General features: G+C 46.6%; 3 protein-coding genes and 1 long non-coding RNA gene across 4 annotated transcripts; 3 read left to right on the top strand and 1 right to left on the bottom strand.

The window, feature by feature from the left end:
• Positions 1-2,953: 2,953 nt before the first annotated feature.
• LOC129154836 (trace amine-associated receptor 1) lies at positions 2,954-6,484 on the top strand. The gene is made up of 4 exons (XM_070542392.1): positions 2,954-3,525; positions 3,709-4,504; positions 5,683-5,813; positions 6,382-6,484. The coding sequence occupies exons 1-4, from the start codon at positions 3,356-3,358 to the stop codon at positions 6,482-6,484; spliced, it is 1,200 nt and encodes a 399-aa protein (XP_070398493.1). The 5' UTR covers positions 2,954-3,355.
• A 1,710-nt stretch (positions 6,485-8,194) lies between these two features.
• Positions 8,195-11,281, top strand: LOC139066211 (uncharacterized). Its single transcript, XR_011519159.1, has 3 exons — positions 8,195-8,683; positions 8,835-8,902; positions 9,073-11,281. It is a non-coding gene; the product is annotated as an uncharacterized lncRNA (long non-coding RNA).
• Positions 11,282-14,215: 2,934 nt separating this feature from the next.
• Positions 14,216-22,160, top strand: LOC107397300 (trace amine-associated receptor 4-like). Its single transcript, XM_070548384.1, has 3 exons — positions 14,216-14,424; positions 14,607-14,664; positions 22,067-22,160. Exons 1-3 carry the CDS (start codon positions 14,255-14,257, stop codon positions 22,088-22,090), a joined length of 252 nt encoding a protein of 83 aa, XP_070404485.1. The 5' UTR covers positions 14,216-14,254; the 3' UTR covers positions 22,091-22,160.
• LOC129154868 (trace amine-associated receptor 13c-like) lies at positions 19,837-21,761 on the bottom strand. Its single transcript, XM_054735189.2, has 2 exons — positions 21,555-21,761; positions 19,837-21,447 (listed from the first exon to the last, which is right to left on the bottom strand). Exons 1-2 carry the CDS (start codon positions 21,725-21,727, stop codon positions 20,631-20,633), a joined length of 990 nt encoding a protein of 329 aa, XP_054591164.2. The 5' UTR covers positions 21,728-21,761; the 3' UTR covers positions 19,837-20,630.
• Positions 22,161-25,111: the final 2,951 nt, after the last annotated feature.

Genomic DNA, 25,111 nt, shown 5'->3' with positions numbered 1-25,111 from the left:
GGAGTAGACTAGGATATCATCCAGGTAAGCGAACACCCACCAGCCGATCATGTTGTGGAGGACGTTCTTGATGAGACTTTGAAAGACGACAGGGCTATTGCACAGTCCGAAGGGCACGACCTGGTACTCTCAGTGACCGGTGGGCGTGATGAAAGTGCTTTTCCACTGATACCCTGCTTTAATATAGACCAGGTTGTAGGTGCTCTTGAGATCCAGCTTGGTGAAGATCTGCGCCTGGGATAAGGAGTCCAGAGCAGTCGTGAGAAGTGGCAGGGGGTGATGGTCCCGGATGGGGATCTTGTTAAGTCCCCTTTAATCGATGCACGGACATAGGCCACCATCCTTCTTCCTCACAAAGAAGAACCCAGCAGCCCCCGGGCAGGAGGAGGGTCAGATGAAGCCTTGGAGGAGGGCCTTGCCGATTTAGTGTCTCCAAGGGGGAGAGAGATAAAAGACGCCCCCTGGGGAGGGTAGTCCCGGGTTGTAGTCTGATCTCCATGTCATAGGGGCAGTGCAGTGGCAGAGCAGAGGCACGTCCGTCATCGAAGACGGTGGAGAGGTCCTGATAAGGAAGCGGCAGGTTAGGTAGTGAGGGTCTTGGTCCCGCAGTACAGCCGGCCATGGGGACAGAGGACGGGGAGAGGTGAGCTTGACACTGGGTCCCCCAGCCTAATAGGCAGTTCTGGGACCAGGAAATCTGGGGATCGTGGAGGCAGAGCAAGGGGAACTCCAAGATTAAAAGAGAAGAGGGGGCTGAAATGACCAGGAAGTGAAGGGTCTCCTGGTGGCATCGGATGGTCATCTGAAGAGACTGGGTGTGGTGTCGGACTGGGTATGGCCGGAGGGGCCAGCTGTTCACCGAGGTCACAGGAATGGCACGTTCCAGATGGGCTAGAGGAATCTGTAAGCATTGGGCCAGATCCTTGTCAATAAAGTTGTTGGCTGCCCCAGAGTCGACCAAGGCGTCAACTTGGTAATAGTCTGTGCCACAAAGGAGGGTAACTGGAAGGAGGAATTGATGGGAGGACACAGGGGTAGAGGATGACCTGGACTGAGTTCCCCCAACTCCCAGTGGGTGCTGTCGTTTACTGGCCACAGTGGGCAGACCAGATGACAGTGATCGGGGGAGCCACAGTAGGCACAGCGCCCCTCACGCCCCCTTCTCTCTCTCTTCGGGTGGGAGGTGGCCCAGCTGCATCGGTTCTTCCACAGAGGAGGCAGAAGGGTGCCCCGGGGCTTAAACGGGTGAAGGAGGAGGGGGTGTTGGAGTCCTGACAGTGGGCAGGGATTCTGGGTCGAACTAGAACCCTCTGGTCAATGCCCAGAGCGAGGTCTGTCACGCCATCCAGGGTCTGGGGTAGATCCCTACCAGTTATCTCTTAAGGTGCCAGACCCTCCAAAAAGACAGCACGGAGGGCGGGGTCATCCCACTGCAATTTGGCAGTGATGGTGCAAAACTCTTACACATACACACACACAGGGTGCTCTCATTGAAGGAGTTTCAGAAGGCACGCTCTCTTTGACGGAGTTTCAGAAGGCAGGCCTGAGCTCCCATCTCGGTATTGGGTGGGACGAAGATCTTCCTGAGGGCGGCCATGAAGGCGGCGTAGTCATTGCAGGCCAGGGATTTTGAGTTGTAGAGGACGGCGGCCCACTCCTGGACACATCCAGTGAGGGGGCAGAGAGCTGCACAACTCAGGAAAGGACAGTGGGGTATCTTCCTGGTTGGCACTCGTACAGCATGCTCAGGGATGCTAACAGGCCATCGGGGCTCCCATCCAAGCCGTTTCACTTCTCCGGAAGGGTGAGTAGCGGCTCCTCCTTTGCTGGGGCATAGACCTGCTGTTGTAGCATGCTAAGGGTACCTTGGAGAGCAAGGTCAGACAAGGAGTTTCCCTTGGTGTTGAGCCGATCTACCAGGGCACAAAGCTGCACGACCTTGGCTTTCATCCACTCAAACTCTGCGGGGTTAATGGATTCAGTCATCCTGTCACAGCAGTTGGACTGGTAGGAGTTGAGCTGTGGCGTGAGTGACATCCCAGATGTAGAAATGCAATCACTGGGATTGAGCCGGCACGTGGATTGATCTAGATTGATGCCAACAATCTTAAGCCCCCCGAACCAGGGAGCAGCGAACACGCAGGCAGACCAAGGCTCCACACTCAGCAGTAAATGTGGCAGGAGGAGGGCAGGCAAAGATGTCTAGCAGCACAAGAAGACCCAAGTGAGGGGAGGAGACCAAAACCCCACCTGACATACACAGTCATACACTCCCTCCGTCATGCTCACACATACACATACAACCAGAGACTTACAAAAGTGAACGCTAGACACCCACTCGCGCTCCCTATACACACCCTATTAACTCTGGTCCTGGTACTGCTGCACAGAGGTTGCTGCACAACCATCCCAGGACCAGATTTAGCCCCGTACTGCTGGGGTGATGATGAGCAGACACCCCCGACGATGAGCAGACACCCCCATCCAACGCAGAGCAAAGTACGATGTAGGGCAGCAGTAGCTCAACAGGTTGAGCGGGTTGTCCAGTAATCGGAAGGTTGCAGGTTCGATCCCGGCTGTTGTGTCCTTGGGCAAGTCGGAGGGACCAGTGGCGCCTGTGTACGGCAGCCTCGTCTCTGTCTGTGCACCCCAGGGCAGCTGTGGCTACATCGCAGCTCATTACCATCAGTGTCTGATTGTGTGTGTGAATGGATGAATCATACACTGTAGTGTAAAGAGCTTTGGAGTCCATACTCTGAGAGGTGCTTTACAAGTGCGGGTCATTTATCATCATTCAAAATCCACACAACAATAAAGTTTTAAGTATCAGGCATGACATTAAAGCAGATGCTTTGATGCTCCACCTGAGAGTAAATCTGTAAGGTTCGTCACCAGCATTCAGACATCAATTCTGTTTGCTTCACAGCGAGACAGGACAGGGGGGGGGGGGGGGGGTGTTGGACTGCTTCCTATGTTGATTGACAGCTGCCATTTTCAACACACAATCAGTTCATGAAAGATTTGGACACAAAGCGGGAGACTGTCATTAATGTGGGGCACCGTCTCAATTTGCAGGACCTGACAAACAGTGGAAAAAAAGGAGATGAATAAATGTCAAATTTTAGAGGTGCTTCAGAACCCCCTAAAACTAGCTAGAAACATCTATGAAGTGTGACCAAGTACCAGTTAAGGAAACGAAAAACAAACAACTAAGTACTCAAGGGAAGCTGGAGAGATCATGTGACAATGACTTAGGTAGTGATGAAAAAGTGCACGTCAGTAACAGATTAAAAGGTACGTGTGTAGGATTTGAGGTCAGAACACTGCTGCCATTGCACCTCTCTCTGACCCTCTAATGGAGGTCCTTGACACAGATTTCTGCTTTCCACAACTCCCTAACACTTCCTGTAGGAAGCCTTCTCTTTCAAGTCTCACAACTGTGTTTCTGAGGTTTCTCCTGTCCTTCATCGGTGTGCTCACTGTGGTTCTCAACCTGCTTGTTATCATCTCAGTGTCCCACTTCAGGCAAGGAATTATCTTTATTCTAATGGTTATTAATCTGTGCTGATGTATTTTTAAACACTTTAAATACTATGCAAATAAATTTGAAGAAAGTACAGTCAAATGCTTTGAAAGTACCCTTAAAGTACTTAATAAAAACTACATCTGTTTATTTTATTTTTTAATTGTGCTTTTATTTCCTCTCAGGAAGCTCCACAAAACCACCAACTTCCTGCTCCTGTCCCTGGCCATCTCAGACTTCATGGTAGGCCTTGTGTTCCTACCAGGAGAAACTCTCAGAGTAACTGCCTGCTGGTTTCTTGGTGATCACTTGTGTTTGTTGTATACATACCTTTCGTCCCTTACTGTCACTGCTTCAATTGGAAATGTGGTGATGATATCAGCTGATCGCTTTGTGGCTATCTGTGACCCTCTGCATTATCACACCAGAGTCACTGTGAAAAGAGTCCAGGCCTGCATCTGTTTGAGTTGGCTCTACTCAATTTTGTACAACGTTACTTTTGTGAAAGACGGTCTAAAGGACATAAATAACTCTTGCAATGGGAATTGTGTATTGATCATCGACTATTTTGCAGGGTTTCTTGATCTTGTTCTAAATTTTTTGGTTCCAGTTACAATGATTGTAGTTCTGTACATGAGAGTATTTTGTAAAGCTGTTCTTCATGCCCGTGCTATCCGCTCTCATGTTACAGCTGTTACTGTCAAGCATTCTGTGACGCCATCAGCCAAAAAGTCTGAATTAAAAGCAGCGAGGACTCTTGGGGTTCTTGTGGTTGTCTTTCTAACTTGTTTCTGCCCTTTTTACTGTGCTGCGCTTTCAAGCGATAGCTTCTTTGATGTATCAGCCATTGCCTTCTGTTTTTTCAGCATAAGCTCCTGTCTGAACCCTTTGATATATGCCTTATTTTATCCGTGGTTTAGGAAATCTGTAAAACATATTCTCACTTTTAAAATACTACAGTCTGGCTCATGTGAGGCTAACGTAACATAGACAAAGAAGTTGTTTAGAAGTTTTAATTTGAGTGTGTTATTCATAATAAACCAGACTTACAAAACTAGACTTATGATAATGATAATAACCAGCATTTGTATAGCACCTTTCAGAGTAAGGATTCCAAAGCGCTTTACACTACAGTGTATCATTCATCCATTCACACTCACATTTACACACTGATGGTGATGAGCTTCGATGTAGCCACAGCCGCCCTGGGGCGCTCTGACAGAGGCGAGGCTGCCAAGCACTGGCGCCACCGGTCCCTCCGACCACCACCAGCAGGCAAGGTGGATTAAGTGTCTTGCCCAAGGACACAACAGCACACAGAAAGAATTTTTTTTTCCACAGAAGAGTGATTCTGTTGAATTAAATAAACAAAAAGGTTTTTAAAACCTGAAATACTGAACAAAGCCACATTTGTCTCATTAAGCACATTATGGGACACATTAGTTTATCCAGATTGATCTCTGCAGTTATGTTGCTATATAGGCTTAGACTGCTGGAGGATACACTGACCACTTTCCACACTCGACTACTTTCTTCTACAATTTGCTCTTTAAGTATAATATTTCCTGCTATTTCAGCTGTTAACTTTATTTTTCTCTTAAGTGTTTTTCTCCCCAGAAGAAGCTACAATGATGTTCTGCTGAGCTGTGGTGGCCTCATGGAGGGGGCCATCGTCTAGCACACTGCTGCTAACCACTTAAACATTCTTCCTCTCTGATATTATTTGACTCTCTTTGATACTGAATGTGCTACTACTAGTTTACTTTTTAATTATAGATTCATTAGGATAAATACAATAAAGTTTATCTCTCACCAAATGGAATATTTACTAAGAAATCACAATGTAACCGTAGAAACACTACTTGGTATAAATGTTGTGTGTGTGTGTGTGTGTGTGTGTGCGTGCGCGCGTGCGTGCGTGCGTGCGTGCGTGCGTGTGTGTGTGTGTGTGTGTGTGTGGGTGTGGGTGTGTGTGTGTGTGCTCTGTCTTCTCGATCCCCAGTGAGTCGTGGAGGATGGCTGCTTATACTGAGCCAGGATCCTCTGGAGGTTTCTTCCTGTTAAAAGGGAGTTTTCCTCTCCACTGTCGCTAAATGCTAGCTTAGTATGAGGCTTGCTGTAAATCACGGACTGGTGATGACAGCGTGCATGAAGAGTAGTTGGCTGGCCCGTCGGCCATTTTGGAGTACCGGCCTTTCTGTGATTCTCCAGAATCCACAGATGGCCAGTCCGCCCCTGCTGGGAACTTGAAGTCACGGAGAATAATTGAGAAAAATCCTATCCATCACAGGTACAACACAACATCTGCACCTATTCAAAATCTTTGGTACAAGTTCACAAATTGTATTAATTGAGTCACACATAAAAAAACTTGCTATTGCATGTTACAGAATATGTATATGTATATATATTAACATATTCCCACACACATATGGTTTTGTCATTTTTTTCTTACCAGAAACATAAATGAGTGAATGCAACTGTACAAAGCAGCTGATGTGAGTCACAAATGCTGCTTTTCAAGCTATACATTCTTTTTTTTAACAATGCCCTATTTCACACAACTCGTCTCAGGCAGAAAAGGAATTATAACCTGTGGGTAATTTGTATGCCCGAACAGCTGGGGGTGCTTTTAACCTTAGTGTTAAACAGACAGTATACCTCCAAGAATAGCAAATGTAAGGATGTGATCATCACATTGTGATGTATGTCTGCTGCTATGTATCCATTTAGCAACTCTGCATTAACTATTGAGCAACAAGTTTGAATGAATTCACATTTGTATGCTTTCCAACCTTATTTAGACTCATTTAACTTTTTCCCCTGAACAAAGTGATTTATGTTTATGTGCTTGGCAGACGATTTTGTCCAAAGCGACTTACAGGTGATAGTCAAGCCAGCAGGTTGCCCTTGAGGCTTAACACTGTAGAGGACGTTGAAAGATATAAAGAAAAGACTTAAATGTGGTTTTCATCACCATGTGCAGCTAATGCTAAACTGAGAGGCAAGCATGGATGAAAAAGCTGCTTCACCTCTAAACGTTTAGAGTTACTCTTGGTTCGTGGGGGCAAAAGCCTATTTGTAAAGTAAGAGAAAGAGTGAATAGCTTACTTAACCAGTGCGGAGCCGAGTTTGGTGAAGTAAATTTTTTATTGGAAAATTGCTGCTCTTTTCTCTACAAGTCAGGAACTGAGATGGACCTCCTCGTCGTTGTCGTCATCTTCCTCCGCTTATCCGGGTCCGGGTCACGGGGGAAGCATCCCAACTAAGGTGCTTCAGACCGTCCTCTCCCCGGCCACCTCCACCAGCTCCTCCGGCAGGACCCCAAGGCGTTCCCGGACCAGATTGGAGATGTAACCTCTCTAATGTGTCCTGGGTCGACCCGGGGGCCTCCTGCCGGGAGGACATGCCCGAAACACCTCCCCAGGGAGGCGTCCAGGAGGCAGACCTGACCAGATGCCCAAACCACCTCAACTGACTCCTCTCGATCTGGAGGAGCAGCGGTTCTACTCCGAGTCCCTCCCAAATGTCCGAGCTCCTCACCCCATCTCTAAGGCTGAGCCCGGCCACCCTACGCAGGAAACTAATTTCGGCCGCTTGTATTCGCGATCTTGTTCTTTCAGTCATTACCCAAAGCTCATGACCATAGGTGAGCAAGACCCCAAGATACTTAAACTCCTCCACTTGAGGTAGGACCTCTCTCCCGACCCGGAGTTGGAAAGCCACCCTTTTCCGGTCGAGAACCATGGTCTGAGATTTGGAGGTGCTGATCCTCGTCCCAGCTGCTTCACACTTGGCCGCGAACCTACCCAGCTAGAGCTGATGGTCAGAGCTGGATGAATTTAGGAGGACCACATCATCCGCGAAAAGCAGAGACGAGATTCTCCTGCCACCAAACTCGACACACTCCACACCAAGGTTGCGCCTAGAAATTCTGTCCATAAAGGTAATGAACAGAACCGGTGACAAAGGGCAGCCCTGGTGGAGTCCAACACCGGGAACAGGTCCGACTTACTGCCGGCAATGAGGACCAAACTCACGCTCCTCTGGTAAAGGGACTGAATGGCCCTTGACAGAAAGCCACCCACCCCATACTCCTGAAGCGTCCCCCACAGGGTGCCCCTGGGGACACGGTCATAAGCCTTCTCCAAATCCACAAAACACATGTGGATTGGTTGGGCAAACTCCCATGCCCCCTCCATCCCTTGCAAGGGTATAGAGCTGGTCCACAGTTCCACGGCCAGGACGAAAACCACATTGCTCCTCCTCTATCTGAGATTCAACTATCGATCTGACCCTCCTCTCCAGTACCTTGGAGTAGACCTTTGCAGGGAGGCTGAGGAGTGTGATCCCCCAATAGTTGGAACACACCCTCAGGTCACCCTTCTTTTTTTTTTTTCCTTTTTTTTTTTAACCGTGTCCTGTCTGGCTGTGAAGCAAGCAGAATTGATGTCTGAATGCTGGTAACAAGCCTTACAGATTTACTCTCAGGTGGAGCATCAAAGCTTCTGCTTTAAATGTCACACCTGATACTTCAAATTTTATTGTTAATGCTTTTGAATGCTTTGTAATTCCGACCAGACAGGGAGACAGAGGTGAAAGAGAAAGGAAAATACAAATGGTGGGAAGGGGGGGGGGGGGGGGTTTCCACAAAGATAAACAATAATGAACAAGAGTCGGCTTCTAGACCTGCAGAAAGAGAAGAGCAGAAAAAAATGGGACACACAACAATACATCAGGAGCAGGCCCGGAGTGGCTAATCGGGAGGGTCTGGAGAATTCCCGGTGGGCCGCGCGATGTTTGGGCCGCATGGGCCGGTGCTCTCGTTTTTGTTTTTTATCATTTTATTTTTATTTTTTGGTGCCGGTGTTCAGTCATGGCACTGAGGCCGCCGGGCTGATCTCATACGCTCCTCCCGGCTGTCTCTACCTGCAGGCTGCAGCTCGTTTTTTTTCTTTTTGCCCAATATGCGCCTGTGCGCAACACGTGACCTCGCAGTTGACGGAAAGATGGAAAGTAGAAAGAGCAAGGGTGGCGCGGAGAAGGCAAGAATTAAAAAGAGGAAAGCGCTGGAAACAGATGCAGCTAAATGTGCAAAAATGAGCACCTTTTTTTCTCAAACAAGCTTGCGGTCTTTAACTTCAAATGAAGATAAAACGGGTAAGGCAAGTCAAGATGTTAAACTTTACCGGCTGCAAATCACCATTCAAGTTAATTAAGCATCAATAATGAATTATATGGCGTCATGACATAACGTTATGTAATATAATTAACAGTATGATATGACTGATGCCACCAAACTGTCTTGTAGCCCACAAGATCCAGTAGGCCTAATAAGCACCAGGCAGAAACCCACCATTCCAGAGTGGACATGTACAGGTAGGATTACTTATTGAGTCAGTGAACTGAATATTATTAAAATTTATATGATGAAAACTATCCTGGCTCTATATGAAAGTGTCCTAAAATGCTAGATGATTCAGCATTGATCAGAAAGCGTGTAAAAAGGAAAATGAATGCTGAATTGTGACAATTTTCACACAATGTAGTGTCAGAAGAAGAGCCAGGAGCCAGCAGTGAGGGTATTGCTCCTGTTGGGATAGAAGGTGAGCCAACTCATGTGCAAACAAGCAAACATTAGTTTCATTATAATAATTTTAATGTCCAAATAATAGTAGTGACCTGTTGTATTTTTATTAGTAAATGCACAAAGCCCACAACAGATAGTTATTAGAATGAAAGTAAAATGAAATAAGCCTGCATATTTTGCCATAGAAAATATTTTAATTGGTTACAAAAAATGTGTTTTCCATATCAAATGTGCTGAAGCTTTACATATGATTATTTTAATTGTGTGCAGGTGAGTCTAGGGAAACTGGAAAAAGTGTGAAAGGGAGTGCTGAGTCATTTCATTTTAAAGGTTTGAAAATCTCAGAACAGCTGTTTGAACAGAATGTAGATTGTTATATTGTTAGAGAATGTGTTGTAAAGAACAATGTTGGAGATGTGCACTGATGTTCAAATAAACCTACATTGTAAAGCAACTCTTTCTTGCACTGAATTACAAGGCTTTACCGAGTAGTGTGCTTTTGTAGACTATACATATAAAGTTCTAACATGATTTTAATAATAATTCATTAAGTGGGCCGGTCTGGGGTCTGAAACTCCAGGGCTGAAAATGTGTCCCACTCCGGCCCTGATCAGGAGCAAGCTATCACTGCGTCAATGTAATGATGAAATATAAAATCAACATTGTTAAACTGAACAATCACACGATAATAAATCATAGTGCATTTAGTGGCAACGACAGCCTTGAGACAAGTGCTGAACGTGCCCAAGCCCATACTTTTGAGAGCAACATGTGAGCACCTGTGTGTGTACACGCGCTTATTTATGTAAGGTTTCCCAATAGGAGCGTCCAATAGAGATTGTGAGGGACCACATATCTCCCCCCCGTCTCTGTGTAGGTGACAGGGGGAGCTCCAAGTCCCAGAGATCCAGGCGCTGCCCCAGAACACAGGAACCCCAAGGGGACTGCAACCAGAAAGGCCCCCCACCCCCCTCGAGAGGAGCAGAGGATCGCCCCGGGGGGGGCACAACCAGCAGCCGGCAGAGTCCCGGGAGATATCAGCGGCAAGCCCACAGGCCCGCCCGCCGCCTCCCACCCCCTAGCCGGCCGAGCCCGGGACCCAGCGACCAGAGACCCAGGGGCGACCACCCCCGCCGGGGACCCAGCAGAGCCCAGGGACCCAGACCCCACCAGGCAGCCACCGGGAATGATCAAGCAGACGCCAAATCTTAAACCCCCTGACCCGGGAGCCACGAACACTCAGGCAGACCAAGGCACCACACCCCACACCAGATTTGGCAGGGGGAGGGGAGACGAAGATCTATATCATCAAAGGAGGTCCCAGGAGAGGGGAGGAGTCAAAGGCCCCACCTGACATATACAGTCATACACAAACACAGTCACACACTCCCTCCCTCATGCTCACACATACACATACAACCAAAGACTTACAAAAATGCACGCCGGACACCCACTCAAGCTCCCCATACACACCCTATTCACTCTGGTCCTGGTACTGCTGCACACTGGGTACAACTATCACCGGTTACCACAGTTTGACCCTTTCTGCTGGGGTGCTGATGAGCAGGCTCCCCCGCCCAACGTTGAGTACAGCAACCCACCACCCCAGACCCCAACCAGACGGCCAGATCTCCCTCCTAGTCTCCAGCCCCAGGAAGCCAAGCAACAACAGAGGTGTGCTAAGACCCCTAGTCTCCCTCCGCCTGCTCCATTATAGTGTTGTGTGTTGATGAGGTGTATTCCATGGCTGTGGTGAGCGGGCAGTGCAGGCATTGTCTGGCCTATGCCAGCGGATGCCACCGCACCACCCCACTTGCACCCACAGCCCTCGGTGTCTAAGTGCAGTTTAAAATTGGAAGTGGGCACCGGCATTCGGGAGGAGGCTGAGAAATCCCCCTGCCAAATGCCGTTGAATGTGCTCACTCCCAAGGCCCTAAGTGTGTGTTTGTGTGGAATGTTGTTGGTGGAAGTGTAAAAGGTGCAAATAAAATTGGGGGGCAGGTTGCCACAGGAATGCGGAATTGGAGTCCATACCCGCACTCCCTGACTTGTCCACCCCCCAAGGTACTATGTGTATGTTTGTGTGATGATGTGAGGGAGCAGGAGGAGAGAAATATGCGGGGATGGGGAGGAACGGCTGGTTGGGCTTAGCCCTCCAGGGAGCCAGCTGCCCCACTGGCCCCAATAGGCACCTCTGTTGTCAAATTGCCACTAAGGGCATGGAGACCCCAGCCCATCCTTCCAGGGCCCAAAGCAGCAGCATTACAGAGCCTCACGGAGTCCAAGGGCACCAACCCAGCCCCACCCCATTAGAAAATCTATGCCCATCCCTGCATTTACACAACTTCCAGAATATATAAGATATAGGACATCCAGGTAAGGTTGGATCCTCCCCCTCCCCTGTGATGGAACAGCAGAGGAGCCAAGGTCTACATGAGGCCCCTGAACCCGGGCCAGGCACTGCTGCATGTTCCTGCCTTCTTCCTGGCAGCATACATGTCAGGACCCGACCCCCAAGGCCCCGCCCAGATCCCCACACGGGGCCGGCCACCCCCACACCCCGGGCCCCCAGACCCCCACCCAGACCCGCTCAGGGGCAATGCAGCCGCCAGGCAGTGACCCATGGCCGCCTCCAAGACCTCCACGGGGCCCCACTCACGACCGCCAGTAGTCCACCCCCCGAGGCAACCCAAGCACCTCCCAGACACCCCCAGTGAACCCACCTCCAGGGAACATCCGGATACTCCAAACTCAGACCCTCCACCCCCCCACCCACATCATCCCGCAGGACAACATCAACGGTCCCCCATTATCGCTATGTGATGGAACCGATCAAAGGAGCCCAGAGAGATTGATTTGAAGTGGAAGCAGAGGCTAAATCAAGTGCAATATGATCTAACAAAATATTTCTATACTGGTTAATGCAGAGTTTCTCTATTTCTCCAATTCAAGAGGATAGTTTTCTTAGCGATGCATATGGCAGTCAGAACCATGTGAACCAAAGATGTTTCAATTGGGACATCGTCCAGGTTTCCCAGTAAACAAAGAGAGGGGGTGGTTGGGATATGGCATTTCAGACATTTTGACAGATCTTTACATACTCTACCCCAAAATTCCTGGACAGGTGGGCAGGACCACAGTGCATGAATGTGCAGTGTGTACAGGTGTCAAATGACACAAACCCCATCTGGAACATCCAATGACCTGTATAGTGTACTCTGTGTAGAATTTTGTACTGAATTAATTTTAAATTGGGGTGTCTGATCATTTTAAAAGTTTTTAAACAAGTTTGGGATCAGAAGTCCTGGTCAAAGCTAACTGATAGATCCACCTCCCATTTTTCTATAGGGATTGCAATTTTATTGTCTGTTTTGGACAGTGTCTTATATACTTTAGACAGTAGTTTGGGGGGTTTGAGATTATAAAAGTCAAATACCCTTGGTGGTGTTTGTAATTCTATTTTATTGATCTTAAATTTTTGTTTGACTACAGATTTAATTTGGTGACACTTTAAAAAGCTATTCTTATCCATTCCAAATTGGGAGACTATTCAATTAAATGGGATAAAGTCCAATCCTTCATATATGTGTTCCAGGTATAGGATTCCTTTATTTTTCCAGTCCGAAAGGTTCATCATTTGGTTATTTTGCAAAATAACCACAGAAGGCACAGAGCGCTCAAAGCCTGGGTGAGCGGGATCAAACCATTTTTGAGGCGGGGATGATTGCTTTATTTTTAATAATAAAATATAACATTTTAACCTACTGTAAGGTTTCAAAATTTTACTAGTGCGTTACAATTACCACAAACAGTAGAAAAAAGGAGATGAATGAATGTCAAATTTTAGGCCTAGTCCACACGTAGCCGGGGTTTTTTAAAAACGAATATCCGCCCCTCCAAAAACTTGCATCCACACCACCGCATTTTAAAAACAAACTCTGTCCACACGTACCCGGATAAATACGTTGTTGAGGACATGCCAGACCTGTAGGCGGCAGTACTTCCCCTGTTCTTAACCTCGTCCTTCGTCTGTGGTCTTCCGCAAGGAGCAGTAATTCCACTTGCAAAAACAAACAAGCAGAAAGCGCTTGGACAATTGATGGATCGGGTAGTGACAGAGCGCAGCTCTGAAGACTTCCATGATGCCGGCTAGTGTAAACACAGGTCGCACACGTGATGTCAGCATTTTTTGTCGCGGAAAGTGACGTTGCGGACCTTAAAACTCCGGTTTTGTCTGTCCACACGCAGACACCCAAAACGGAGAAAACGCAGATCTTCACTTTGGCCGGAGTTTTTTAAAAGATCCGTTTTCGTGTGAAAAAACTCGTTTTCGTGTGGATGACAGGCCAAAACGTAGAAAAATATCTATGTTTTGGCAGATCCCCGGCTACGTGTGGACAGGGCCTTAGAGGTGCTTCAGAGCCCCGCAAAAACTAGCCAGAAACATCTATGTGCCTAACTGGAAATGTGACCAAATGAATAGCTTCCTCTTTTTACTTACATCATTGGTCGGCCATGATCCTGGTACCTGGGCCTTCAGTGTGTGTTAATGACTTAATTCACAACTATAATGTTAGAATTACAAGTCACCAATAGTCTACAAAAAGAAATATGTTATTACAGAGGTCCTGTTTAGACCATATTGATCTGGACTTGCTGTGTTTATCATAATACAGGAACAGGATGTTTATGGAGGGCTGGGGGGTGACTGGGCGATGTGTAATCTGATTATTATGCATCGTTGCTTATTCATCAGTTGGTCAAAAATGGCATTTTGTGTATTGTGAGTTAATACCATTGGTATTAAAAACACTACATACAAATGAAACAATTCAGGGGCTGGAACTGTGAGAAGAGTTGTAACTGTTGTTTTATACCTTTGACAGATAAGAATTTTCTGGATTTTCCTCTCACGTTGAGTTCCCAGTTAGAAGGCACAAATTATTTTGCACCACTTGTACCTCCATACCAATTAAGTAAATGAAAAACAAACTACTAAGTACTCAAGGGAAGCTAGAGAGATCATGTGACAATGACTTAGGTAGTGATGAAAAAGTGCACGTCAGTAACAGATTAAAAGGTACGTGTGTAGGATTTGAGGTCAGAACACTGCTGCCGCTGCACCTCTCTCTGACCCTCTAATGGAGGTCCTTGACACAGATTTCTGCTTTCCACAACTCTCTAACACTTCCTGTAGGAAGCCTTCTCTTTCAAGTCTCACAACTGTGTTTCTGAGGTTTCTCCTGTCCTTCATCGGTGTGCTCACTGTCGTTCTCAACCTGCTTGTTATCATCTCAGTGTCTCACTTCAGGCAAAGAATTATCTTTATTCTAATGGTTATTAATCTGTGCTGATGTATTTTTAAACACTTTAAATACTATGCAAATAAATTTGAAGAAAGTACAGTCAAATGCTTTGAAAGTACCTTTAAAGTACTTGATAAAACTACATCTGTTTATTTTATTTTTTAATTGTGCTTTTATTTCCTCTCAGGAAGCTCCACAAAACCACCAACTTCCTGCTCCTGTCCCTGGCCATCTCAGACTTCATGGTAGGCCTTGTGTTCCTACCAGGGGAAACTCTCAGACTAACTGCCTGCTGGTTTCTTGGTGATCACTTGTGTTTGTTGTATATATACCTTGTGTCCCTTATTGTCACTGCTTCAATTGGAAATGTGGTGATGATATCAGCTGATCGCTTTGTGGCTATCTGTGACCCTCTGCATTATCACACCAGAGTCACTGTGAAAAGAGTCCAGGCCTGCATCTGTTTGTGTTGGCTCTACGCAATTTTGTACAACGTTACTTTTGTGAAAGACGGTCTAAAGGACATAAATAACTCTTGCAATGGGAATTGTGTATTGATCATGGACTATTTTGCAGGGTTTCTTGATCTTGTTCTAAATTTTTTGGTTCCAGTTACAATGATTGTAGTTCTGTACATGAGAGTATTTTGTAAAGCTGTTCTTCATGCCCGTGCTATCCGCTCTCATGTTACAGCTGTCACTGTCAAGCATTCTGTGACGCCATCAGCCAAAAAGTCTGAATTAAAAGCAGCGAGGACTCTTGGGGTTCTTGTGGTTGTCTTTCTAACTTGCTTCTGCCCTTATTACTGTGCTGCGCTTTCAAGCGATGGCTCCTTTAATGCATCAGCCATTGCCTTCTGTTTTTTCAGCATTAACTCCTGCCTGAACCCTTTGATATATGCCTTATTTTATCCGTGGTTTAGGAAATCTGTAAAACATATTCTCACTTTTAAAATACTACAGTCTGGCTCATGTGAGGCTAATGTAACATAGACAAACAAGCTGTTCAACACTACACTTTTTTCCACAGCGGAGCAATGCTGTTGAATTGAATAACGAAAAAGTTGATTAAAACCTGAATTATGCAGCAAATTTAACATGTTTTTAAATGTCTGCAATGACAAAAAAATGAACACATTTTCCCCCTGAATGCATCTGTAAACTTTCGTTTTACAAATTTGTTATTGTCCACGTGTACTTTCCAACTCTGTCATTGCCAAATTATTAATTTTCTCTGTTTAGTCCTAAATGAAATGTATTAGACCCCTTTGACACAGGGTGACAACTCTTAAACACTCGCCACAATCCATCACAGCATCTCCAGGTGGTTCAGAATGCCTGTGCTCGTCTTCTGGCCAAATCTAAAAAGTACACCCACATCACCCCGCTTCTCTTCCAGCTTCACTGGCTGCCAGTAAACTTCAGGGTTCATTTCAAGATCCTGATGCTAGTTTTTAGGGCCTTACATGGACAAGCACCATCACTCATTGGTGATCTTCTCAGTTCCTGCATCTGCAGGTCCCTGAGGTCCAGTGATCAAATGCCGCTTCCACATCTAGTCCGGTCCGGTTTAGGTTAGGTGGAGTTGGATCCGGGTCCCGTACCGGTAGTGTTTGTTCACACGCACTTCTCAGGAATGTAGAAATCTCTGAGCATGTGGGCGAAGCAGAAGATGCACGGAGCAGTCTGTGGCGTGTCCCTTGGTTGAACAACAAGCAGTATTGCAGGGCAGGGCTGCCAACTTTTGCACACTTCAAAGAGTGAGAGAGGGTCATGGGGTTGGGAACGGACAATTCGCCAACCGTTTGGGGGTGGGGGTTGGGGTGTGTGTGTGTGTTTGTGGGGGGTCTACACTGTACCGACGAGGATTAGAGCCACTGACAAGAAAATAAAATAGAAAAGAAAGAGAATTCTTACTTTTTTTCTCAGGGCAAGTTGAGCAAAATACACTATCAGTAGAGTGAATAAAAACAGGATTTTGTGTCAGTTTGAACCTATAAAACACTAGGTTTGTTTACTGAAAATGTACAGTTAACATTGTACATACGTATGCATACAGAAGAAGACGATCTTTTATATAGCGCCTCTCAAGATGAAAATCACAAGGGGCTTCACAAAAAAATAAAAAATTGATGTACAAAATTTTTAAAAAAAGGTTAAAAATACATTTAAAAGGACAAAAAAATGTAAGGAAATGGAGATGAAATTAACAGGAAAGAGGAAAATTAATGGATTCCGCGAAAGGTGAAATAAGAACAGAATAACGAGAGGGTGGTGACGAAGGTCACGCAAAAGCCAGCCTGAACAGGTGAGTTAGAACATTTACAACAAACACCATTGTGTCAGGCTAAATCCCAGTATGGTAACAAATGTAGCAAACATGCCGGTAGCGCATTGTAAACACTTGGTGATGATTAGGTTATTGATCCACAACAAAAGGCAACAGACGCCTTGCCGCTCCAAAGTTTCACCGTTTGTGTCTCGTTTGGTTTGAAGTTTAAAAAAAAATTCTCCCTCTGTTTAATCCTCATCCTCCACAGTTCCACGTTGCAACGCTGAGCTAAATTGCTAAAAACATTAGCACTCTACAAACTATTTATGGTGAGGACAGGGGCGGCGTTAGGCCCAGCTACTTGGGCTCAAACCCCGAATGTTTTATGAAAAGTCCTGGGTAATGGAATACAGGCCAATATTAGAGGATTTGTGGTGTGTATTGATAATTGTGGTATTCGTGCTGATGGAAAATTATATCCAGGAATTCAGACAGCCACTGAGGGCAGCCAGGGTCCTAAAATAGTGAGCTTTGTGACACGTTCACTGTTAAGCAACTGATGGCAGCCAGCCATGTGATGCAGTTCGGATTCTGTGTTACCAGTTGAAACTAATAATGAAGAAAGTGAAGTAACAGTGAGCTATTTCGCAGAGAACGTTAAAATCTATTAAACAGATATCAGAACCATCTGTAGTTGCTTCTTGAAAAGGAAATAGCAGCTAACAAGATGGCCCAGCGGAAAGGGTAAAATGCGATTTAGCAGAAAACTACTCACAGTTTCATATTATCAGCCAAGTTTTGCAAGAGGAAGTAAGAAAACTGTTTAAACAGATCAGCATGTGCCAGAAAACTGAAAATGTGACACTGGCCACAGCCATCAAGCTGCAAGAATTTGATATGTGATGTAGTTAGCAAATATGTTATTTCCTGCATTCTGGTAGCCTAGTGAACTAGACCAAATTTTTGATTTGCAAAGTTTGGCCTAGGAACGCTCCACAGGGAGCGTAAGTCTCTTCCCTTTCTGGTCGGCTCATGGGTTCCTAGAAGAATGAAAAAATAATGCAAGTCAATGGGGCTAACAGAGCTATTTTCTAATCTGCTTTGCCTTACGCCGTGTATCGCACATGTAATTCAATTTAAATGAAAACTAGTGATTTACGTTTTGACCACGCCAATCATGTACTTTGAGATTTATCAGCTTGTAAATGTTCGTATTTATCATGACCACAAATCAGACATTGGTACGTCGCATAAGTGACATCACCACATAATTTCCTCTCCCCTAACATAGCTGCTACTTACCACATGGCCAGATTTTTGGTGGTTCTTTCTTCCTGAAAGAACGGATTTGAAATTTACTGAACTTACAGCCATTTTCCTTCGGTAATAGCGTTTCCCCCCATTCGAAAATAAGTGAGTTCTTGGTATCAAAATTATTCTTTAAAATTCACTGACATCATCTGTGAAATCCATGGCACATAATAAGCAGAATTAGAAAATAGCGTTTTTAGCCACATTGACTTGCATTAATGTTTTAGTTCTACTGAGGACCCATGGTCTGGAAGTAGACTCCCAATTGGAATCTCCCCAGCCCTTAGCAGCATTCAGGCTGGCCAATCACAGCTCTTTATAGGGGATTGAGACAAAAAGAGTGCTGTGATTGATCCACAGTGGTGGGCCAATCACAGCACTCTATCCGCTCTGGTGGGCGGGATGATGAGTGGAACAAGATGGCGACAGCTCTTTTCAAATGGCTTTTACATCAATTTTGGACTTTTAGGACTTGGGCTTCATTAGAATAAGGAGCAGATAGATGTGTTTAAGTCCTTTATTTAGAAAAAGATGTTTTTTTGCCTTCTTCAACAGCAAACTGCTTCATTTACTGTCATCTGTTGTGGTGAGTCACGTTGTTCGATGTCCAGTAGCATGCAAAGATAGTTTGAAAGACAACGTTACAACCCGCCCCATGACTGACAGCCATCAATGGAGCATTGCCAGACTAAATAATATATTTGTTTAGTCTAATTTACCAGGCTAGAACTCTCCTCTTATAAGCTGCAAGTTATCTAACCCTTATCTACGGTCTCTCTAAGGCCGGGGACACATTGGCCGCCGAAGCGCCGGGAGGCGAAGCGCTCACGAAATTCGGCCGCTGCTCGCTGCTCTTCAGTTCAGACCAGACACTTGTTTCTCCGCTCCAGTCGAGGCGCGCCTCGGCTCAGCTGTAGTTTTTCTTTTAACCACTTGGTGTCCTCCATTTTCTCTCTGCCATTCCCTCTACACCCCCCTCCCCCTTGCTGTTTGTGTGTGTTTGTCCGGGTGTGTGTGAACCTATGGTGTGAACCAGTTGTTAATAGCTGGTCTATGACTTTCTGCTTCTCTGTCCTGTTTGCTCCGGTTGAAAGACACCCAAAACCACACCCCCTTCACTTGGTCATGCACACACACAAATTCGCTGTGTGTGTGTGTGTTCATGTGGTTTTTATGCAGTGTCTGTTTATGAACACATTTGACTATCATGGAAATTTTTTTTAAATGCTTTATTTTGTTAAATTTACCAGCCTGCCTCTTATATCTAGGTTTGACTTCCTGCCAGAATTGACACGGTTCACCCACGGTTCGATAAAAAAATAGAGCAAACGCCGAAACGATTGCTGCACGGCACGGGCTGCAGCGCCGGCGCTTCGGCGGCCCATGTGGCCTATAGAACAGAATAACAAGGGTGCCGAATGAAGGCGGTCCCCGTTTCGTGGAGCTTTGGCGGCCGGTGTGTCCCCGGCGTTAGTCAGAGCCCGTCTGTGGGCTCTCCGCTAAGAGTGCCGGTGACATTTGTCCCGTCATTTCTTTTATACCTACATTTTCTGGAAGCTTCCAAGTCATCTCCAAAAGCTTCAATCAACATACATTCCTCATACATTCATCTTTGCTAGTTCACTCCTGATGCTGTCCCTGCACTTATAAGTATTTCCTGTCCCTTGTGACCTCAGCTTCCTGAATATCATGCATGACCTTTAACACATTTAGGAACATCTCCTGTTGGTAAGACAATGTGGGTACAGGTTTATACATTTACAAAGGTTAAATACAAGTGAGTAACACATAACAATAACAACTCCACCCACATTTGTAGTTTCAGTTCTCATTTCTTAAGCAGCAGTTCATTAAATCATATTTTTTTCTATTCTTTTTACAACATCAACGTCCCAGCTGCTCTTGTGTGTGAGTGAGTGCCTGCTTTTGAGGAGAACAGAGGTCAGTGTCTCGTGAAGTCAACTGCAGTGTTCTGTTCATTCGAACCAGGCCCAAGGCTTCAGCTGCAGGCTCATTGTTCAACAGGTTTAATTAATAGATGTTAGGAAATAGTGACTTAAACAAAGAATGAATCACCTTTAGATGTTGCTTTTGTGTTTTCAACATATCGGTTGACCTCTAGATGTTATTGCTGTAGTTTAGTTATGATGTGATGAACACATGAATAAGGGTTTCAGGGACAGAGAAAGGAAGGGAAGGTCAAAGTGTAACAAAATGCAATCTAGTCACATGACTAAGTCACCCACAGTACCTTTACTACCAACATACACTTTTTCCTCTTCTATCACCACAATCTGCCCCTTTTACAATTCTGTCTGCCCCCTCACACATGCCAGCCTAGAACCGGCCCTGCTCTATACGTACATTTATGTTTACAATGTAGAGACTGAAGAAACTATTTTCTCCTTCACTGTGTGGCAAGGTGGAGAAACAAGGGCCCGGGCGGGATTTGATCCCAAAACTCCCGGGTGAGAGTCACACGCACTAACTAGTGAACCAAAAGGACAAGTAGCTAGGGCGCATGATCAATCAGGATACATTGACAGGACACTCATACAGTCACAACTGGACTTTAGATTTTGAAATTGTAAATTGTTCTGGAGGTTGTACGTCCCTCAGTCCACTGTGACTATAACATGTTGGCCTCACAGGAGCCGGGCTTCAGGATCTGTAAAGTTACAATATGTTTAACAGCTTTTCTGAACCAGGGATAAAACATGGCATAGATCAGAGGGTTTAGACAGGAGTTAAGATAACCAAGAAAGAACAAGAATGATACAAATGTTGTAGTTGTAAAACTATCTATAAAATAAAAGCAGCAGTAATATGGACAGAAACACATCAGATACACAACAACAAGAACACCCAGTGTTCTGGCTGCTTTTAGCTCTGATTTCTTTGTTTGTTGTTGCACTGAAAGCTGAAGGGTGACACTTCTATTGTGAGAGTACATGGCACGAGCCTGAGTCACAGCCACCACAAATACTCTCATATACAGAACTATGATGACTGTAACTGGAAATAAAAAGGATATAAACAGATCAAAAGTTCCTACAAATGAATCAACAGACACTGTACATTCTCCAATGCAGGAATTACTCCTGCCTGGCTCAATCAGCATATCTTTTAAGAAGAAACCTATATAGAAAGCAACACAGCTCCAACAGAGACAAACACAGAATTTCATTCTTGGTAAGGTTATTCTGGTGGGATAATGCAGAGGGTAACAAATAGCCACATAGCGATCAGCTGATATGAGAACAATGGTTCCAGTTGAAGCACTGAGAGAAATAGAGGAAACATAATAGTAAAATAAACATGTGATATTACCGAGTATCCAGCATTTTGTCTTTCTAAAGATTTCAAATGGAATGATTAAAAAGCCAACAAGGAAATCTGACACAGCCAGAGAGAGGATGAGGATGTTAGCAGGTTTCTGGAGCTTCCTACAAAGAAACAAAGTCAGTCAGTGAGGTTAAAATAACGTATGCAGCATAGAATCACATTCTGATCAGATAAGAAATTGATCAATTTGATGTTTTTTAATATCTGCCTGAAATAGGAGACTGAGATTATGATGAGGAGGTTTAGAACTGCTGTGATCAGAGAGAAGAAGGACAACACGATGTTCAGGAGGACAGCTTCAGACCAGTGAGGTGTTGGCGTCCTGCAGGACCTGTTGAGTTGTGGAAAACAGAACTCAGCTCCAATCTGTATCTCCATCATCAGATGGATACTGCTGTCTGAGCAGAACCCTGTCACACAGATCATTTATACTTTTCCTTCATTACACAATTCTTATTTGTTCTGAGCACTAACATTACTCTTCCCTTGCGGCCAAAAACATCAAGGGAGCCCAAACAGGCCAACAGATTATGTTAGACAGGAGTCACCATGGACCAGTAGCGGCTCATCCATAGGGGGCACTAAGATGCTGCCATCCCTGACTTGAAGGGAACAAAAACAACTAAAAAGTATAAAAACTGAAAATGTATAAAATGGCCACTTGGACTTTACACAGCTGAAACAACAAAGGTCTAACCAGATCTCTTCTACATTTTGCAGGTTAATGCTAAAGGATTGCCATGACATTGCTCATCTTTGCAGATGAAGTAAGTAGTAAGTAAGTAAATTTTATTTATATAGTACCTATCACAGACATAGAATCACAAAGTGCTTCACATTTCCATGGCAAAATCGAAACTTCCGTTGTTTTGTTTGGCTGTGTCAGGTTGGAGGGAATTAAGGTTATTTAAGCGGTTCAGAGTTAATAAAGTGGTAGATATGATGTTTCACAAGGTGCTGCTAGAGTTATGTGAACTCTTACTTCTGATTTTACTATATAAAATATAATAATAATCAACTTCTCCTTCATGTTTGCTCGGAGGGTGTACGGAGCATCCTGTCCGCTCATTGGTCAGTGAATGAAACCTCCGTTGATTGGTCCTCGTCCGAGCGACAGCGACGAAAAGTTGGAAATATTTCAACTTTCTGGGATCACGTCGCTGGGTCGCCTGTGCACGACACGTGCACGAGCGCATAATGTCACACACACGTTTTTCGCGTTTCGCTTGATAGGAGTGAGACCCGCGATTATCGCTTTGCCGCGCATGTCTCATTGAAAATGAATGGAGGAGAGGCGATGCTGCCTCCCGTGTGTCGAGCCCATAAGCTGCTGCTAGGCCCTTCCCAACAGACGCGTAGCAGCAGGGGAGCAGCTGTCACCGACCGAGCACAAAGTCACACGAGTGACTTCGTCAATAAACGCAACAACAAGCAGGAGAAAACTACAACATGGCTCCAAAAGGTTTGTGTTTATGTTCTGTCCGTTTTATAATCACGAATACGGACCTGAAAAACAAAGGAGACCGTTAGCTAGGTGATAACTTCTCACGGGGCCGCACAGTTAGTAACTATTTTTTAAAGTAAAGCAACCGGAAGGCAGTATGTTTCTTTATTCTGAAAATCACGGGAGCTTCGCTCCGTTTCCGTTTCCGCATCCGATTTCCTGTCTTTCCTTCCCCAAAAATGTCGAACTTGACCCGTTTCAGAGGCGTTGCGCGTAGAAAATAGAACTTGCGCGTTAAAGGGCCGCGACATGCTGCTCCTGAGCCGACTCGTGCTGCTGACGGCTCCGGTGGAAAAGGTTCTGTTGACCACAGCGGTTCCAATCAGCAGTTATGACGTGCTGCTGCAGTAACGTGCTGCTGACGGTGTCAGGACTCAGGTATCTCCCGGCTGACCTTCGGACCACAACTCCCAACATGCCCCTCGTGGGGAGCTCCCAGCGTGCTCCTCGCGGGGATTCCCTCCACGTCACAGCCAAGCAAGGCTATATATGGAAGACGCCGTGACCGGCTTCTCATCTCAGTCATCGTTTCTTCCTCACAGAGATACGACCAGAGAAATAATAAAACTGTTAAACGTCTCACCTTGTTCGTCTCCTTCATCCAGTCTGATCAGCCTGACAGGATGACTGAGAACCGAGTAGATTCGACGGAGATCGATCGTCTCCGCCACGAGAACGTGCAGCTGCGTTCCATGGTAGATCAGCTCAACACCAAGGTGAACTCCTTGTCCGACCACACCCTGCGTCTATCCACGGCTCTCACGGCTCTCCAACAACAGGCAAACGATCAGCAGCAACAGATCGCTGCACTCCAGCAGCCAACCCGCTCTGCTCCTAGGGAGGAGCTCCACTTCAGCCTGCCGGAGAGGTGGAACGGGGAGACGGGGAGCCCCGATGGTCTGCTCGCCACGCTGGACATGCAGTTCGAGTGCCAACCTGGACGCTACCCATCTGCACGCTCCCGAGTGGCGCATCTCACCTCCCTGCTCTCCGGACGCGCCGCGGAGTGGGCTGCTGCGCTTTACAATTCCAAATCCCCTGCCTGCAACGACTATGCTGCGTTTGTGTCCGCTCTCCGGAAGACCTTTGTTCCCCCCAGCAGCGAAGTGGGAGCAGAGACACGCCTTCTCAAACTCCGCCAGCGAGAACGCTCGGTGTGCGCTTATGTGTCGGAGTTTCGCACCATCTCTGCCAAGCTGCAGTGGAATGACTCTGCTCTGCGGGTCGCCTTCCTGGAGGGGCTGGCACCCTACATCCGTGATGAGTTGGCGGGAAGGGAGCTGCCTCAGACCCTGGATGAGGTGGTTGATCTGGCGCTGCGCATCGACCAGCGGGTTCTGGTTCGACCCAAGTTATCCACGCGTCCACCCAGGACGCCGGTACCTCGCCCTCGTTCACCCACGCCAGCTCCTGTACCCATGCTGGCGGAGGAGCCCATGCAGCTCGGCCACCTTCCCCCCGAGGAGAGACAACGACGGTGGCGCGAGGGCCTCTGTGCCTACTGTGGCTCTCCCGACCACCGACGCCTGGACTGCCCGCTACGATCGGGAAACGGGGGGCCCCACTGAGTATTGGGGTCGCTCAGTCTGGGTCTTCTTCTACCCCTGTCGCTACTAACCGTCTCCTTATTCCTGTCACCCTCCTCCATGGTGAGGCCTCACTCCACGTAAACGCATTTGTGGACTCGGGGGCCGCGGACAATTTCATGGACCTAGATCTGGCAAAACGCCTACGGATCCCCCTACAACCCCTGGAGAGAGTTATACCAGTGACCTCGGTGGACGGTAGGCCTCTCCAACCCTACCCAGTCCGAGACCGAACCCAGTCACTCCGTATGATCACCCAAGGCCACCAGGAGACCCTCCATTTCCTGGTCATTTCTGCTCCCTCTTCTCCTCTAATCCTGGGGTTCCCCTGGCTCAGTCTCCACAACCCTCATATTTCCTGGTCCCAGAACCGCCTGCTGGGCTGGGGGACCTCGTGCCAGACCCACCTCGTTCCTCCTCCATCCTCGGCGGGTCTTCCGGACGGGGGCTCCGGCTCCACACCGCCCCACCTGCCGCTGCCCTATCGGGACCTGGCCGCGGTGTTCGACAAGCGGCGCGCCACCTCCCTGCCACTTCACCGGCCATATGATATGGAGATCAAGCTACTACCCGGAACCAGTCCTCCCCGCGGGCGCCTTTTCTCTCTCGCGCCTCCCGAGACCAAAGCGATGGAAGAATACATCGCCAAGGCCCTCCAGCAGGGGTTCATCCGAC

The sequence above is a fragment of the Nothobranchius furzeri genome, chromosome 2 (genome assembly GCF_043380555.1).
Source record: "Nothobranchius furzeri strain GRZ-AD chromosome 2, NfurGRZ-RIMD1, whole genome shotgun sequence".
Lineage (NCBI taxonomy): Eukaryota > Metazoa > Chordata > Actinopteri > Cyprinodontiformes > Nothobranchiidae > Nothobranchius > Nothobranchius furzeri.
This window is presented reverse-complemented; position numbering and strand designations above follow the sequence as displayed.

Bases quoted from the DNA above. Each gene is read 5' to 3' on its own strand.
- LOC129154836 (XM_070542392.1), top strand. From the start codon at position 3,356: ATGGAGGTCCTTGACACAGATTTCTGCTTTCCACAACTCCCTAACACT. The intron at 4,505-5,682 runs GTAACATAGACA...CATGAAGAGTAG, and splicing joins CTGGCTCATGTGAGGCTAAC to TTGGCTGGCCCGTCGGCCAT. The intron at 5,814-6,381 runs GTACAACACAAC...TGTGCTTGGCAG, and splicing joins AAAAATCCTATCCATCACAG to ACGATTTTGTCCAAAGCGAC.
- LOC107397300 (XM_070548384.1), top strand. From the start codon at position 14,255: ATGGAGGTCCTTGACACAGATTTCTGCTTTCCACAACTCTCTAACACT. The intron at 14,425-14,606 runs GCAAAGAATTAT...ATTTCCTCTCAG, and splicing joins ATCTCAGTGTCTCACTTCAG to GAAGCTCCACAAAACCACCA. The intron at 14,665-22,066 runs GTAGGCCTTGTG...TACATTTTGCAG, and splicing joins TGGCCATCTCAGACTTCATG to GTTAATGCTAAAGGATTGCC.
- LOC129154868 (XM_054735189.2), bottom strand. From the start codon at position 21,727: ATGATGGAGATACAGATTGGAGCTGAGTTCTGTTTTCCACAACTCAAC. The intron at 21,448-21,554 runs GCAGATATTAAA...GTTTCTTTGTAG, and splicing joins ATCTCAGTCTCCTATTTCAG to GAAGCTCCAGAAACCTGCTA.